Here is a 16,936-nt window from a genome sequence, read left to right on the forward strand (position 1 = left end):
TAAACTTTTTTGCCTGGTTTCTTGAATTAGATAGACTTCACAATCTAGCTCCATCTTACCATTCCCACCCTATTTCATGTTGATGGTGGTGGTGTTCCGTCGTTTCAGTCCTGTTCGACTCTGTGACCCCATTTGGGGGTTTTGCCATTTCCTTCTCCAGTTCATTTTACTGATAAGAAACTGAGGGAAAATGCAAGCTACCAACAGCCATATGAAAGAGTGCTTTGAATCAGCACTAACAAGAGACATTCATGCTAAAACAATTCTAAGGTTTCGTTTATGCCTATCAGATTAAGCAAAGTTGACAAAAAATGAAAAAAGCTGGAGGGCTGTGAGAATATTGGTATACTAATATACTGTTGGAGGACCTGTTAATTGGTATAATCATTGTGGAAAACAATTTGAAAAGACACTAAAAGAGTCACTAAATTGTACATAACTTTTGAACAAGCAGTATCATTACTAATCATATACTCCAAGGATCTTGAAGACTGAAGGAGAGGTCCCATATGTTCCAAGACATTTATAATGTCATTTGTTGTAATGGCAAAAAATTGGAGGCAAAACTCGGCAAACCTGAGGGTTAAGTGACTTGCCCAGGGTCACCCAGATAATGAGTGTCTGAGGCCAGACTCATCTTCCTGACTTCAGGCCTGACACCATCCACTGTGCCACCTAGCTGCCCACCCTATCTCATACTATTCCTTTTTAGTTAACAATCCCTGTCATTACATCCTTAATAGGAACTCTTACCTGTGGCACTAAAAGCTTAAGGAGTTACCAAGGATCAAATAGCTAGTATGAGTCAGAACCAAGACTTAAGCATAGGTCTTTCTGACTTTATCCACTATGCCATGGCGTCTTTTACTGTTTTTCACTATCTCTTTATTCCAGCCAAGGTAGTGATATTCCCTTGTCTCATCTCACTTTCTCCTGCACCATGCCCTTGATATTGGAAACGGGCTTCGCTAACATCTATTCCTGCTTAAATCCTTCACTTCTTTCGGGTCAGGTGCTGCCTCCCTTCTAAACTCCCCTAACGTTCCCAACTAAAAGTGATTCTTCTTTGCTTTAATTTTTTTTTCTTTTATATCACTTTCACTTCTCAGTTATTCTTCTAACTCGGATAAAAACCCTATTTTCTACCAAATAAGAACCTTTTTAACAAGTACTGGCAAGCAAAATAAATCAACACGCTGGCCATGTCTGACACCATTTGTATCATTCCTTACCTATGGTCTATCTCTCTTCTAAGAGGTATGAGGTATGCTAGTGGTTGTTGCACTGAGCAGTTAATAAGTCTTTCCCTGTTGTTTTTCTTTATATTTAGGGCAGCCTTAAACTCAACTCATCCTGGAGCTCATAGATTGGACAATAGGTCCCTGCCCTCCTAGCACAGAATGAATAAAATAATAAATAGTAACTGTTTCTCTTTTGAGTGGAAACCCTGAAAGTCTTACCTTCCCAGTTTGATTTTTTTTTTTTTTTAGTTTTTGATTAAAGGGGACATCCCTTGATTAACTTCTTAAAGAGGCCTATTCACTGAATGGGTGTTACCTTACTCAAAGTGAGAACCTAAAAAGACTTTAGCCTGAAAGGGCCAGGGTCTCCTAATGCATCCTGGGACATCTCCAGTAGTCCTGGTGAATATCAGGCCACTGGACCCAGATGGCTGTGGAGGAGAAAGTGAGGCTTGTGACCTCGCACAGCCCTCCCTCACTCAAATCAAAGTCAACTGCAAGTCAGGTCATCATTTTCCTGACGTCATGGTCCTCTTCAAGAATGAAGGACAAACACAACAACAGCCTCTTTATACTGTCATGGTCATCTTGTTAGTTGAATCTCCCTACTTTGCTCTGTATCAATTCATATGAGTTTTCCTATGTTGCTTTGAATTTTTCATAATTACCATTTCTTGACCTTGACCTACTCCCGTTATATTTATATGCTGAAATTTGCTCAGCCATACTCCAGTTGATGGGCATCACTTTCCTTCCAATTTTTTGCCTTTACGGCAAATGACTTTATAAATATCTTGGATCATATGGGACCTCTCCTTTGGTCATCAACATCTTTGGAGTATATGGTTAGTAATATACTGCTTGTTCAAAAGGCATGTGCAATTTAGTGACTCTTTTAGTGTCATTTCAAATTGTTTACCACAGTGATTATACCAATTAACACGTCCTCCAACAGAATATTAGTATACCAATATTCTCACAGCCCTCCAGCGTTTTTCATTTTTTGTCAACTTTGCTTAATCTGATAGGCATAAATGAAACCTTAGAACTGTTTTAGTTTGAATGTCTCTTGTTAGTACTGATTCAGAGCATTCCTTCATATGGCTGTTTCATATGGCATATAGCTTGAATTTCTTATTTTGCAAGCTTTATTTTCTTTGACCACCTATCTATTGCAGGATGGCTCTTATTTTTATATACTTCAATTCTCATGGATATCAATTCATTTTCAGATATATTTGCTACCAAGATTTTGCCTTATTAACTGCTTCTCTCAATTCCAGATATATTGATGGTTATGTTGATTCTGGGCCTCCTTCATGCCTTCTTTTTTTCTCTTGAGATTCTCAGCCTTTTGTTCCTCCCAGTGAAATTTTGCTATTATTTTGTGTCATTCTGTAAAGTAAACCTTTGGTAGTTTGATTGACATGGCACTAAGTCTGTAAGTGTATTTTGGTAGTTTGTAATTTTTATTAAATTGTTATTGCTCAACCATGAATAATAAATATTTCTCCAGTTATTGGAACCTTTCATGATTCTGTAAATCATATTTTATAGTTACATCTATATTAGCCCTGAATGTGTTTTAGAAGGTTGGTTCCCCGATATCTTATGCATCTTATCATTATTTTGAATATAATTTGTTTTTCTAGTTTCTCCTATTAAGTTTTATTAGTAATATATGAGAAAGCTGATGATTTTGAATGTTTCTTTCATATTCTATTTCATCAGTCAACAAGAATATATTGTCTACTATGTGTGAGGTTTTGTATGCTCAGCTCTGTGGATATAGGGATAATAATGAAAGTCATTACTACTCAGAGATCTTGTACATGCGCCTATAAACATATGCAAAATAAATATAAGGTAATTTGGGGGGCAGGTTTAGGCACTGGAAGGTTGAGGAATCAGAGGGGGAAAAACTGTGTGGAAGGATATGCTTGAACTGAGTTTTCAAGTTTTAAATAAGGATTTCAGATGGCTGGGTTGAGTGGGGACTGCATTACAGGCATGGAAGACAGTCTGTATAAAGGCACAGTCAGCAGATGTCTGTATGTAAGGAATGGCTAAAAGGACAGTTTGACTGGACCATAAAGTTAACATCAGTAACTTTCTGAAGTTACTAGTTATTTTGAAAAATTTTTAATTAAATCTTTATCATTCTCTAAGTAAACCATTATATCATTTGCAGAAAGAGAACATTTCACCTCTTTTTTACGTAGGCTCATTACCTCAACTTTTTTTGTTTTATTACTGTAGCTATCATTTCTAGAATATCAAATAATAGTAGCAATAACGTAATCTATCTTATGTCTTTCATATCACTCTACATCTATTTATGTACTTGCCATATTAGAAACATGGTTCTTTGGGGTGTATTTTCCCCCAATCAAACTGTGCTTAGACAGCAGCAAAGGTAACCAAAGACACAGGGATATAGTGTGTGTGTGCGTGTGTGTGTGTGTGACAGTATGGTGACACTTGGACCATATCTTATTTGGTTTTTGTATTCCTTGTCCTCTTCCCCCAGAAGTTAAAATATTTATTAAATTTGAATTTTTGATTTTGAGCTTAATAATTTTTGTAAATCTCTTTATACAGGTGGCAAATACAAGAAAACAGTATAATTTACAGATTTCTCAATTAATAGAAGAACTTTCAGCCCTTCAAATGGTATGTTAAACAATGTTTTGCTATTACTTACAAAATTTATAAATTCGTTTGTTTCACCATAAAGGCTAAGGCTTCTTCAGCAGGTTCTATTTAAGAGAGATTGATAAATCACATTGATAAAATGTATTTTAAAAGAAAAGAAACAATTACAGTAGCATTACTATGTCTGGGGTCAGTAGAAGTTAATGAGAACATTTTTGAGACCAGAAAATTATATATGCTTTTCCTAGTTTAGGGAAAACTTTCCAAATCACTCTAACCCAAATTTTTCTCTCTCTTTTTTGCAGTCATAGCTTATATTGCATAACACTTAATTGTATCATTGTTTTGTGGTCATAGTATTGAAGGATTTCATGATTTGTTTTGTAGTGATATTATTAAGGGTTTTCTTAATTTTGTTTTAGAAAGGATCTTAGGGATCATCTAGTAGAAGGCCCCTTTTTTATTGATGAGGTAACTGAGACCCAGAGAGATTAACCTGTTTGACCTCTTGGTTCTCCTCTTACCTATGTGATTACTTCTCAGTTTTCTTTGCTAGATCTTCATCCATATCACGCCTCATAACCATGGGGTGGCCAACAGGACTTGTTGCTGGAACCTCTTCTCTTCTTCTTCAGTACTCTTGGTAATCTCATTTCCCATGATTTCAGTTATTCTCAAAACTACTTTTCTATCCCTAACTTCTTTGCTGACCTCCAGTCTCACAGTTGCCTATTGGAGATTTCGAATTGGATATACCAAAGGTATCTTACACTCAGCATGTCTAAAACTGAACTCTCTCTACTTCCTAAGTTCCCTAGTGCTGTTGAGGAAATCACCATCTTCCCAGTCTCTTACACTCTCAACTTAGGTCTCATCTTCTGCTCCTCACTCTGGCTAACCAATCTGTTGCCAAGGCCTATTGATTTTACCTTTGTAACGTCTCTCATGCACACGCGTGCGCGCGCGCGCACACACACACACACACACACACACCCTTTTCTTCTCTGATGCTGGCACCTCCCTGGTACAGGCCCACATTGCCTCACTCCTAGAATTTTGAGCATTTGAGTATCCTGTTGTTTGGTTTGCCTCAACAGAGCTTTCAAAGGGATCTTCCTGAAGCTCAAGTCTGACCGTGTCATTTCTCCCTCCCACTCCCCCAACATGCCCCCCTGCCCCCACCACCCCCAACTCAGTAAGCTCCAGTGGTTCCCTATCATCTCCAAGATAAAATATAAAACCCTGTTGGTATTCAAAGCCATTTATACTCCCACATACACACCTTTCCAGTTTTATTATACTCCCTCCCAAGTAATCTTGCATCTGGTGACACTGGACTGACTAGCCTCTGCAAACAAGAACCTCCATCTCCTGACTTTAGGAATTTTCACTGACTGTGCCTTATGCCTGGAATGCTTTGCTTTCCTCCCTGGCTTCCCTGGCTTCCTTCAAGTCCCAGCTAAAATTCTACCTTCCATAGGAAGTCTTTCCTGATCCCCCTTATTTCTAGTGCCGTCCTTCTGTTGATTATTTACAATTTAACCTGTATATAGCTTGTGTACTGTACATTGTTGTTTGCATATTGTCTCCTCTGTTAGGCCATGAGCTCTGTGAGAATTGGCTTTTTACCTTTCTTTCTATCACCAGCAGTTAGCCTAGCTCCAGGAATATAGTAGGTGCTTAGTAAATACTTATTGACTGACTGATTAACAAGAATTAAACAGTAATAGAGCCTGGATTTGAACTGTATTCTGACTTCAATTTCAGTACTCTTTCTACTATACTATTCATCCATGTTTGTAAGTCTTTTAAAAATTTTGAATGTATTTGAATTCTGTATATTGTGCTCTCGTTACATATATATATTTGTGCGCACTCTCTCTTTCTCTATATGGCTCTCTATATGAAAATGAGATATGATGTTACATTGTTGAATTCTATAGATAAAATTGTACAGTTTTTTATAAACATTTGATTGTTTCTTCACATTTAAAAATATGTTCATTTAAAACATTTATTAGTAGTTACGAGTTACTAGTGCCACTCCAAAAATTACCTTGTATTTATTTTTCACATTTTATTTATATTTACATACACATATGCATGTTATCTGTACCACTGGTAGATGAAATCTTTGAGAGCAGATACAATTTCAATTTTTTTCTTTTTGTAACTTTTACACCTAATATACTGCCTTGTATGTATTACACTTAATAAATGTTTGATGACTATTGATTGATTGAAGAAAGGAGTGTATGTCACAGTTTTAAAAATCTTGTCAATAGCTTGATTGATTTCAAAGGGTAACTATTCTCTGTATTTAAGGCAAACATTTCTCATTTGGCATAGATACGATACCTGAGATAGCTGTGTCCCAAATGACAAAGTATGAATCCTTTAAAAACCTAATCAGCCTACCCCAAATATTCTGATTATCAAAGAAATGGGTATTCTTTTTTACTTAGGTAGCTAGGTGGCACAGTGGGTAAGAACTCTGGACCTGGAGTCTGGAAGACCTGATTTCAAATGCCACTTCACACGCTTAATGGTTCTGTGATCCTGGACAACCTACCTCACCTTCAGTTTCCCCAACTATAAAATGAGTATAATGACTGTATCTCCTCACAGGGTTAGTATGAGTATCAAATGAGATAATAGATGTGTTACAGCATTTTATTAACCTGATATAATTGCTAGATATTATTATTATTGAGGGGAACTAGGTGGCGCGGGGGATAAAGCACTGGGCTTGGAATCAAGAAGACTCATTCTTATGAGTTCAAATCTGGCCTCAGACACTTACTAACTGTGTGACCCTGAACAAGTTGCTTAACTCTCCCTCAGTTTCCTCATCCATAAAATGAGCTGCTAAAGGGAAGGGCGAACCACTCCGTTGTCTTTGCCATGAAAACCCCAAATGGGGTCACGAAGAGCTGGATGTGTGTGAAATGACGCAGCAACAGCAGAATTGTTACCGTCATCTTTGTAAAGGCATATCATTGGATTTATTGTCACAAATGCAGGTAGAAATTAAGTGGGAATTAGTCCAACACAGATCATAAGAAAAATTCCTACTGACAATGTTATTCCTGTGGGAATCACTTTTTTTAATTTGCTTGGACCAAGATGACACTTGCATCTCTCCAGAGCTCCAGTCTTACATGTGCAGTTGCTTGTTGGAGATCTGACCTGGATGTGTCATACTAGCGCATCAAATTCAGATTGTCCAAAACTGAACTTCTCTTCTTCCCAAAACTTTCCTTCTCGCCTCTTGCCCTAATTCTGTGGACAGCAGTTACATCCTTCTGATTATCCAGTCTGGAAACCTCAGTTATTTTTTACTTTATCTTCTACTCCTAAATCTAATCACATGCTATCATTTCTACTTCTATGTAGTATTCTCATCTATCCTTTTCACTTGTTACAACATTGTTACAGTAAATTATTGTTACAGCTTTCTAATTGCCCTTAAAGCCTCCAATACCCTCCCCTATCTAATCTTTCCTTCATTGAGTGGCCAAAATAATCTTCCTAAGGCATAGGTTTGACCCTGTCATTCTCTTGCCTTCCTTTCTATCACCCAGCCAGACTTCAAACTACCTTTCCAAGTCAAATCAAATCAATACATCTCTATTAATTGCTTACTATGTCCTAAGCATTGGGAATACAAATACAAGGGAACAAAAGACTGTCCTTGGCCTCTAGGAGCTTACCTTCTTATGGCAAATGGCTATATATAAAAGGAAGTAGTAGGAAGGAGGCAGAAAACATAAAGGTTCTAGCCTGAAGGCATTGTAGACAATGGGTAGAAAGTCTGTGGTGCAGCCTAGACTGGAATAGAGAAATGAGTGGCATGGGCATCCTCCTTAAAAAATGGAAGTTTGGCTATGCCCAAAAGGCTATTAAACTGTGTATACCCTTTTGATCCAGCAATACCACTACTAGGTCTGCATCCCAAAGAAATTTAAAAGGCGGGGGGGGAGGGGGCCACAAAGGACCCATTTGTACAAAAATATTTATAGCAGCTTTTTTGTGGTGGCAAAGAATTCAAAATTGAGAGGATACCCGTAAGTTGGGAAATGACTGAACAAGTTATGGTATATGATTATAATGGAATACTATTGGGCGGTAAGAAATGACTAGCAGGATAAATCAGTCAACCTCTGTAGGGCATGACTGAGTGATGAGATTTGCTCCTAGCCCTCAAGGCACATTCTCCTTAGTTGGGCAAGACCCCACCCAACTTTGAGACCTGATTTCTACTTACAGTATAAACAGAATCCTGTCCGGAAAGCCTTTGTCTAGTGGAGGAATCTGTGGTCCATGGTCCCCTCCATTGCAGTTTAGGGCAACTTAGCTCAAGAAGCAGAAAACTAGCTGGAGAGTTCCAGATCCATCTGGATGGCTTCTTCTTGATGCCTTGAGGTTGCTGAGTGTCAAACCACCTAGACAGTAGGAGAGCTGAAGACTTTTTGCCCACTTCCTCATTAAATGTCTACCAACCAGTGTTAAGTTTCGCTTGTCAGGGGAACTCCCTGATTTAAGGTGTTTCAGGGTCTCCCTTGGAGTCTTTGGTTACCAAGTGAAAAAACTGACCATCATTTTATTAATTGCCAGCTATCTTAATTAACAAATTAATTAGCTCTGTGACCCTTGGCAAGTCACTTACTCTATTTGCCACAGTTTCCTCATCTGTAAAATGAACTGGAGAAGAAAATGGCAAACCACTCCAGTATCTTTGCCAAGGAAATTCTAAATAGAGTCACAAAGAGTCGGACATGGCTGAAAACAACAAATTCTATATCTGTCAGGCTCTGTATAAGGTAATAGAATAATGTATTACCATTAATTAAAGAGAATCATTTGAATCAGTCCTGCCAACCAACTAATGAAAAAACAAAAAAAGCCAAGCAGATTATTTGCTTTGCAAATACCCAAACACAGGAAAGGTAAACAAAGCAAGAAAAGAAGGAACAAGTTTAAAAGAAAAATAGAGAAAAAAATAAAAACTAGAAAGGTACCTATGGAGTTAAAAGAAACAACAACAAAATAACAACAGAGGGACCCCTAAGAGATTCCTTTATAAAATTACACAAGACAAGAATGAAAGCAGAACCTAAAGAGAAGACATAATGGTGGAGGAAAAGGTATAAAATAACATATACCAAATCCCTACAACACCTTTCTAAGAAGCGAATTAAGAAGGACTACTGGTTCTGAGAGAATGGTATGCTCCCATGGATAGTATCCTGCCTGAGGAAAAAAGGAAACAGAACTTCTGGGGGCAGCTCACCTCTGGAAGGGTGGGAGGGCATGGGCCCCAAAAGGAGACTTCATGGCAGAGGGAGAAAATGATCATGGGGTGGCTGGGGAGTAGTAATGAACTGAACAATAAGGGACACGGATCAGTTTCTTCCATGGGGCAATACTTCTGTCTTCTTAATTTAATCAAGGATTGATAGTTCTAAGAGTAGGGCACTACTGAAAAAAGGGGGGGACAGGGCAGGATCAACAAAGTGATAATATAGAAACTTTTTCACCAAAAAATTTTTCACAATTATCTGTTTCTCTGCTAAATTTTACTATATTAGATTTGTTTCTTCACTTTATATGATTTCAAGAAAATATAATATTATAAAATATAGTTGCAATAAAGATAATTGAAAGACCTGGAAGTTATTAACAATGCATTATTTCTAAGTATTACAGATGCCTATCTTCAAATCAGCTTCCTCCATAGATTTATTTTTAGTATTCCAAGCATTCTATTACATTGCAAAGAAAAATTGGAACTGCAAGAAACTAATAGAATGATGACTTTTATAATCCTCCATTTTAGACTCATCAGTTAATATTGTATTTTATTGACTAATCTGATTCTTGCTAAGTACACAGAATCAAAACTTTTGCACAGGACTGTTTTATGTTAGGGAAACATTTTCTATTATTAATATTTTAACTGATTGGGTAAGGGGAGGGATTAATAGTAATAAATTAAAAATTCTTTAACTGTCTAGTGGCTTTCAGTACATCTACAGACTTACAAAGAGATTTTTATCTTTTAAAAACAGTTCTGATAAGAACAGATGAAAGGACAGTATAGCAAGAAGAGATTCCCATTTTCTTTCCTCCTTATAGTCCCCAAACTTCTGTCCCTTTCCTCCTGTTAACTTAAAACTCCTAACTACTCTTTATTTTGAAAAGATTCTTGACATTTTAGAATGTAGATACTTTTTCAGCATGTTAAGTATTTTTATATGGGACTAAATTACACTGGGGTTCTTTCATTAAATGAACAACTTAAACTTATATATTTGTATTTTTTTTGTATTTCCCATAAACTACTTAATGTACAAACACTTCAGTGGATCTCTCATCTGATCCATGTGGATAGTTTTTTCAACAATGCAGACTGCAGTCTAACAACACTTTCACACCCTGCGTAATTCCTTTTCATTGTCTTCCATAGATCCTCTATCTAGGATCTACCCAATGGGATGGAAACTTTCCTCAAGATATTTTAACATTCTCTTAATTCTTGAGCTGCTCAACCACTCTCTTTTGTTCTTACATAATTTAATCAAATTCCTTTTCCTATTAAAAAAAATGGCTTAAAGATATTAAACCACTTATATCATTGAAGTCATATTGGAGCCTTACTTCTGGTTTTCATTGCCCTCTGGGTCATCCACATTTTGATTCTTTTGAGAAAGTAATTATACCACAATTCACAATTTATAGGATCACCCAAAGAATGTTGGTCTTTAAAAAAAAGAAAAAAAGATTCCATTTTGTGTTAAAGAGTAACTTGTGATTATTGTAAACACTACCCACTTTATTTCTTCCATTCAGTTCTTTGATCAGCTAATTTCCTATCTGTATAATCATGTTATCTGTCCAATATGGACTAATTTCATAGGCTGTACATTCAGATCTAAACTATGGAAAGTACAAACTTTCCATCTTTTGGTTTGACCACTGTAGACTGTTGGATGAATCTCTTTTGAGTGGCCAGGGATTTCACCGAAATGGCCTGTAGAGTTTCAGTGCTTGGCACTGTGAACACATTCAACATTAGAAGCAGCTAGAAGGATCTGAGGGGATTCCTTCTTTCACTTGGACCCTGTGCAGGAAGTCCTCTATAATAGTAACTAATGTTTTTAGTGAGCATATCTCTTTTGTATATAGATTTTCATAAATATGTATTTGTCCATTTTGTAGGAATGCGGAGACAAACAGGGCCAAATTGAACGGGCCATTAGAGAAAAGCGGGCAGTGGAAGAAGAACTGGAAAAGGTAAAAACAGACGACACAACTGCAGCTATTCATAGTCATTGTCTGCCTTTATTAGTGTATTCAGAAAGGTCTGTTAGTTATAACCCTTAATGAATGCCTTTCTTCCGTTCAAAAGCATTCCAAATCTGTATTTAAATATTAGTTAGCCAATATTAGCCATGATTCCTGTCACATACGACAGGATCTTTAAACTTTTCTTTTTTAAGTATGTTCTTTGTGAAATTAGCTCATTTCAAATCTGAATATAACCATATGAAGTATATATTTGCTTATATGGGCATAATCAGATCAGCAGAATAATATTCAATTATTATGTTTAACTCAAATAGACTCTCCCTTTAATATCAGACCTATGTAAAAATCTTAAGGGAATAAAATCAGGAAAGGATAACTTTTCATTTTTACTAAATATCAGCATCTTATAAAAGTGCTTATCATAAAGCTCTTAGATGAAGTCCTAAAAGTCATCTTAGATGAAGGCATAAGCAAGGATATTTGTCTCCACTGACCATAGCTCACTCTTTTCTACTTCAGGTCTGGCCTCCTTGTTAAACACACATTCTCACCTTTCTAAAAAGACAAAAGCAGAAACAAAACTGTTGTTAGAAAAGACTCAGAAATCAACCTTTTCTATTTTGTCATGAATATAAAAATGTCAATTTTATAGGGGTACTTGCCTTTTTTAAACAATCAATAAGCTGATAAACAAGAATTTATTAATTGCCCATTATGTCCTAGACCCTGTGCCAGATTCTGGTCATAAAGAAGAAAAAAATGAAAGTTATCTCCAATTTTAGAATGAAAGATAGTTTCAAGGAACATATGAGTAAGGGATCTCAGAGTATAGAAAAGTTTTGTTTCTGAAAGGAAACCTATCCATGGCCATGATAGTCCATCTATGCATAAGAACAGCTTTGAGCCATAGTAATAACAAATTGTTTTGTTTTTAATGTCAGAGGATACTTTCACACTTTTCTCAACCAGGGGAACAAAAAGTACTTTCATAAGGGCATTATCACTTTAGTTTCCTCAATGATAACTTGACTGTCATCTCAGGAGGCATCTTTAAGACTAGTAAGAACTTTTAACTGACTTTTGGTAGTTGAGAGAGCATAGTATGGTAGAAATAGCCCTGGATTCACATCTTGGCTTTACTTCTGATTACCTGTGTGACCACTGGACAAGGAGAGCATCTCTGGGGCCTCACCCACCTTTAAGGTCTCTTCCAGATTTTAATTTGGAGTTTATTACATTCGATCCTTTCAACAACACTTTAAGGTAGGTTCTGTTATTATACCCCAGGAGTATAGTGAAGTATAGCATAGCATAGAATAGCATAGCATAGAACAGCATAGCATAGTGGGGTTGGGAGTAGGGGTGAGGAAGGGGATGAGAGAGAGAAACAGAGAGAGAGAGGAAATCTAAATAATCTAGCTGATTCTGTAGACCATTTCACTCAGTGAGTACTAGAGAGTAAGCATGAGATGGGAAACTGGGAGATGTGAATCTGCAATGTCCTCCGTGGGTCTTACCTTCTAATGTAAATATTTCATGCTGAATATGATTCTAGAGTCTTCTCTTCATCATATCCACAGTCTATTCATTTTGTGTAGGCTTACAGAACTAATTAGTGGTTTAGTCCTACTTGGCCTTCTTAGTATTTCTGGTGACCTAGAAGATCCCTGTTGTGTTTTCTTTTACTTCCTTTTGTCCTGTCATGCCTTACAGTGAAGTAGGAAGAAGAAGCTATCGTATGGTACTATGACCACCCTATAATATAATCATGTTTATGTATGAAACCCTTTCAAGAGTATTTTTCCTAAATTATTAATTTTATTATGAACTAAATCTTTACCTGTGTCTGTTTTCTTATATTCACTAGAAGTCTAGTTTCCTGTTCATAGCTTAGCTGGGTATAATGAAAAATAAAATTTACATTTTGATGTTTCCATAGTAACCATCTCAGATCCATCTGCTCTCTAATTGCCTACTTTTAAAAAGATCCTAGCCCCTTTCTGTCTAAAGCTGCTCTGCTGTATTTTATGAGTGATTCAAGGGAATTGGAAGGTGAATTGTGCCTATGTCTTTATTCTGATGTTCCACTATATGTAACTAGCTTATGTATTGTAATATAATGGCATTAGATTAATTAGAATTAGAATAATGATATTAGAATACCTTAAGGGTTCCCTTCCTTGGGCTTATAGGCCTGTCACTGGTGATAGTTTCTTCAGTTTTCGTCTTTGGCATTCTGTTTTACCTATATAAAATAGCCTAACCTGATCATTGGTAGTTTCTTGGTGTGATCTTCCAGGGCAAAACTTGGCAGATCCTACCAAGCTGGAAAGTCTTCTCTAACAGGCTTGGTGATGAACTGTCATCTAGCTGACTGCCTGAGCTAAGTGTAAACAGGCTCATAAGCAGCATGTTGGCCACAAGGTGATTAATTATTTTGGCCCTATCAACTCATCAAGAGTTATATGCTAAATTTAATCCTTGTGAGCTCTCTAAAAATGCATCTCAGAGAGAGTGAAGGACTTCACTCTGAAATCAACTCTGGGTAGCTTATTGCTTTGGTTTTCCTAATAATGAAAGACTTGAAAAAATTAAAGGCCATATAACCCCCTAATGAAATCATAGTTTTTTTTAAAAACCACACTGCTACTATGGTTAGTGTTTGAAGCTCTATCATCTGAGGTGTACTGCTAGCAGTTCAGTGGTTTCCTATCTGTTGACCCACAGACCACAGAGTTATATTGCAAGAAGTATGCAAATGTACCTTCCATATGCTGAATATACAATGTCTCCTATATGTATGCATTACTAATTTTCAAACGTAGGTATTCTTGTAATTAATAAAATACAAATTCATTTATAAATATTGAGTTCATAAAAGGTTTTATCATATATTTTTTAATCAATGCATACTGATAGTACAAGTGCAATCATGATAGGGGTCTCTCATGTTTTAGTATTAATGAAAGACTCTATTTGAAAAATTCAGAAACCACCACTCTACGTAGTATATCTTTGATTGCCTTCAAGGCTTAATACTGTATAACTTTTACAATAAGTTTCACATACTTCTTCTATAACAGTGTAGTATCAAGATCACTGGATTTGAAGTTTATAGGAACTGAGTTTGAGTCTTGACTGCTTTGTGCAGTGCTGGGTAAGTCACTTGACCATTAGGGCCTCAGTTTCCTCCTTTGCAAAATGCATTATAATAGATTATCTCTGAAGTCCCTTCCTCTGCAAGATCCTGTTATCTTATAATCTAGATTTACCGAGAAGGCAAAGGAAATGAAGATGATTTTAAGAAACTAGAAGAAATGCACCAAAGGTGCTTACTTGCAGAACGTGCTAAGGATGATCTTCAGTTAAGACTTAAGACAGCACAAAACAGAATTAAACAGCTTGAGATAAGGTAAGTAATAATTTCATATATGTCATATAATTCCATTATTTCTAAAATCTTGATTATCTGGTGCAGTGAGTTTTCTGGCAATCTTGGTTTTTTTTATTCTTTTTGATTAATAAAATTCTAACTGTGTCCAAATTTGGAGAGATTTCTGTATAAGCATAATTTTGTAGGTTCTAAATAAGTAATGGAAGTAACCAAATGCTTTTGGACCAGCAAGTTTTTTTTTTTCATAATTGGTACTGAAAATTAATTTGTCATGGAGAACATGATCAATATGCCAGGTCCTCTGCCAGGCACTGGAGATATGTGTAAAAATAAAATTAAAATACTCCACATCCGAGGAGATCACATTCTATAGAAGGAGATAATATATACATACAAAAGTATGCACAGAATAAGTATATAGAAAACATTTATGAAATAAATGTAAAGTAATGCAGTGTGGGAAGACAATAGCAATTGGAAGGATAGGAGGTGGCATTTTGAGCTAAGCTTTCAATGAAACTTGTGATTCTAAGAGGTGGAGGTTACATTCCAGGAGGGGAGGACAGACTATGCCAGGGCACAGAAGCTGGAAATGAAATGCCATTTGTGAAGAGTAGCAAGAAGACCAATTGGCTGGACCAAAAGTGCATGAAAAAGAATAACGTATTATAAGGCTAGAAAGGTGGTTTCAGCCATGTGTTGCAACAATTCAGCTAGCAGCTGTTGTGGGCGTGAAAGACCAACACAAGCTCAACAGCAAGAATGCTGCCAGCATAGGTTCTTTTGATCGGCTTTACTAAGGACAGTAACGTTAAGGGGTTAACAATCTTACTTTAATCCAACAGATACACATAATCTCACTTAGTTCAGGAGGAAAAGTGAGAAACCTGGACTTCAGAGCAAATACAAACAAGTTACAAACATACAAACAATATAAACAGACCAGATCACAATTCATAGTTACCAAGAAACCATCAACATCTGGGTTGACAAACTGGGAGGCTCTTAGAGCGGCCGCCCAGAGTCCCACACCAACACTCCTCCAGGAGTGAGAGCCTCAAGCAAACAACTCTGTTCTCTCTTTTTATACAGTCTTCAGATGTCATCAAACATCATCTGAGCAACCAGAGCTTAGGCTCCTACTATTGGCTCTGATCTTAGCAACTTCCCTTAGGACCCCCGTGCACATCAACTTAGCACCTAGTAATTAGGGGTTTGGGTCTGGGGCTTTGCACTTAGTAAGGCTCAATCAAAAACAATTTAGCATTCTAAAATAGTAAAAAAGTCCCAACTTAATTAATATTACACCATGTTAGAAAAGGCTTTAAATAAGAATAGAAGAATTTTTATTTAATTCTAGAGGTAATAGGGAGCTATGGAAATTTATTGAGTGACATGGTCGGATGTGTGCTTTAGGAGAATCATTTTAGTAGCTAAATGCTAAAGTGTATAGATAGTAAAGGGGAGAGAATTGAGGGAGGGAGACTTACTGCAATAGTCCAGGCAAGAGGCCGTGGGAGAGTAAACTAGAGTAGTCACTGTGTAGTGGAGAGGAGATGTGTATGACAGATACTGTGGAAACAGAATGACAGGATTTGACAATTCATTAGATATGTGGTGTAAGGGAGAACTAAGGGTTGAGGAAGCCTCTAATTCACAACCTGGAGTAGCTGGAAGAGCAGTGGTAGCCTTAATAGACATGGAAAATTGCTTAACTTTAGATGAAACTTGGGACTCTAAGAAGTGAAAGTTACATTTTCATTTTATTGCCAGTAGAATGCCTTACACATGTCAGGTGCTTAGTAAATGTTTCTTAATTGATGGAAGTGAAAAAAAGGAATGGGGTAAGAGAAGTGCAAGAGGGAGCCCATCAATGAAAAGGAAACAAGGAAATCAATCCCTGGACTCAGAAAGAGAAGAAAGGGATGCCTGAGAAATCTTCTGGGATCTGGTTCCTGCCCTTCGTCTCTGTCTCCTGCTCTTTTAGAGTTCCTGCTTCCGACCATTCAAATAGCAGGGGCTTGGAGGAAGGGTAATCCTAACTCTAAAACACATTTTTAGGATTTGGTGAAAAGGGGGATACTGAGTTGGAACTGTGACTGTGTCTTCCCATAGAAGCATTCATATTGACATAGATTAGGTTTCATTCTATTATTCCTGCAGTGCTATACTTCAACCACGTATGGAGAGTAGAGGTTTTGCTTAACTAGTGTGAGAGCATAGAGAAGCTAGGTGATTCAGTGGATAAAGCGCTGGGCCTAGAGTCAGGAAGACCTGGGTTCAAATCCAACCTCAGACACTCACTTACATATGTGACTGTAGGCAAGTCACTTAA

At 36.9% G+C, this 16,936-nt stretch overlaps 1 protein-coding gene across 1 annotated transcript in view; it reads left to right on the forward strand.

Annotated features, from left to right (window-relative positions):
- Positions 1 to 16,936, forward strand: part of SCLT1 (sodium channel and clathrin linker 1) — a 258,104-nt gene that overhangs the window by 143,896 nt on the left and 97,272 nt on the right. Inside the window, exons 14-16 of the mRNA XM_036765501.1 lie at positions 3,843 to 3,914; positions 11,118 to 11,192; positions 14,474 to 14,619. Of these exons, the coding sequence (XP_036621396.1) occupies positions 3,843 to 3,914; positions 11,118 to 11,192; positions 14,474 to 14,619 (293 nt within the window). The remainder of the gene's footprint in view (positions 1 to 3,842; positions 3,915 to 11,117; positions 11,193 to 14,473; positions 14,620 to 16,936) is intronic.

The sequence above is a fragment of the Trichosurus vulpecula genome, chromosome 6 (genome assembly GCF_011100635.1).
Source record: "Trichosurus vulpecula isolate mTriVul1 chromosome 6, mTriVul1.pri, whole genome shotgun sequence".
Classification (NCBI taxonomy): domain Eukaryota; kingdom Metazoa; phylum Chordata; class Mammalia; order Diprotodontia; family Phalangeridae; genus Trichosurus; species Trichosurus vulpecula.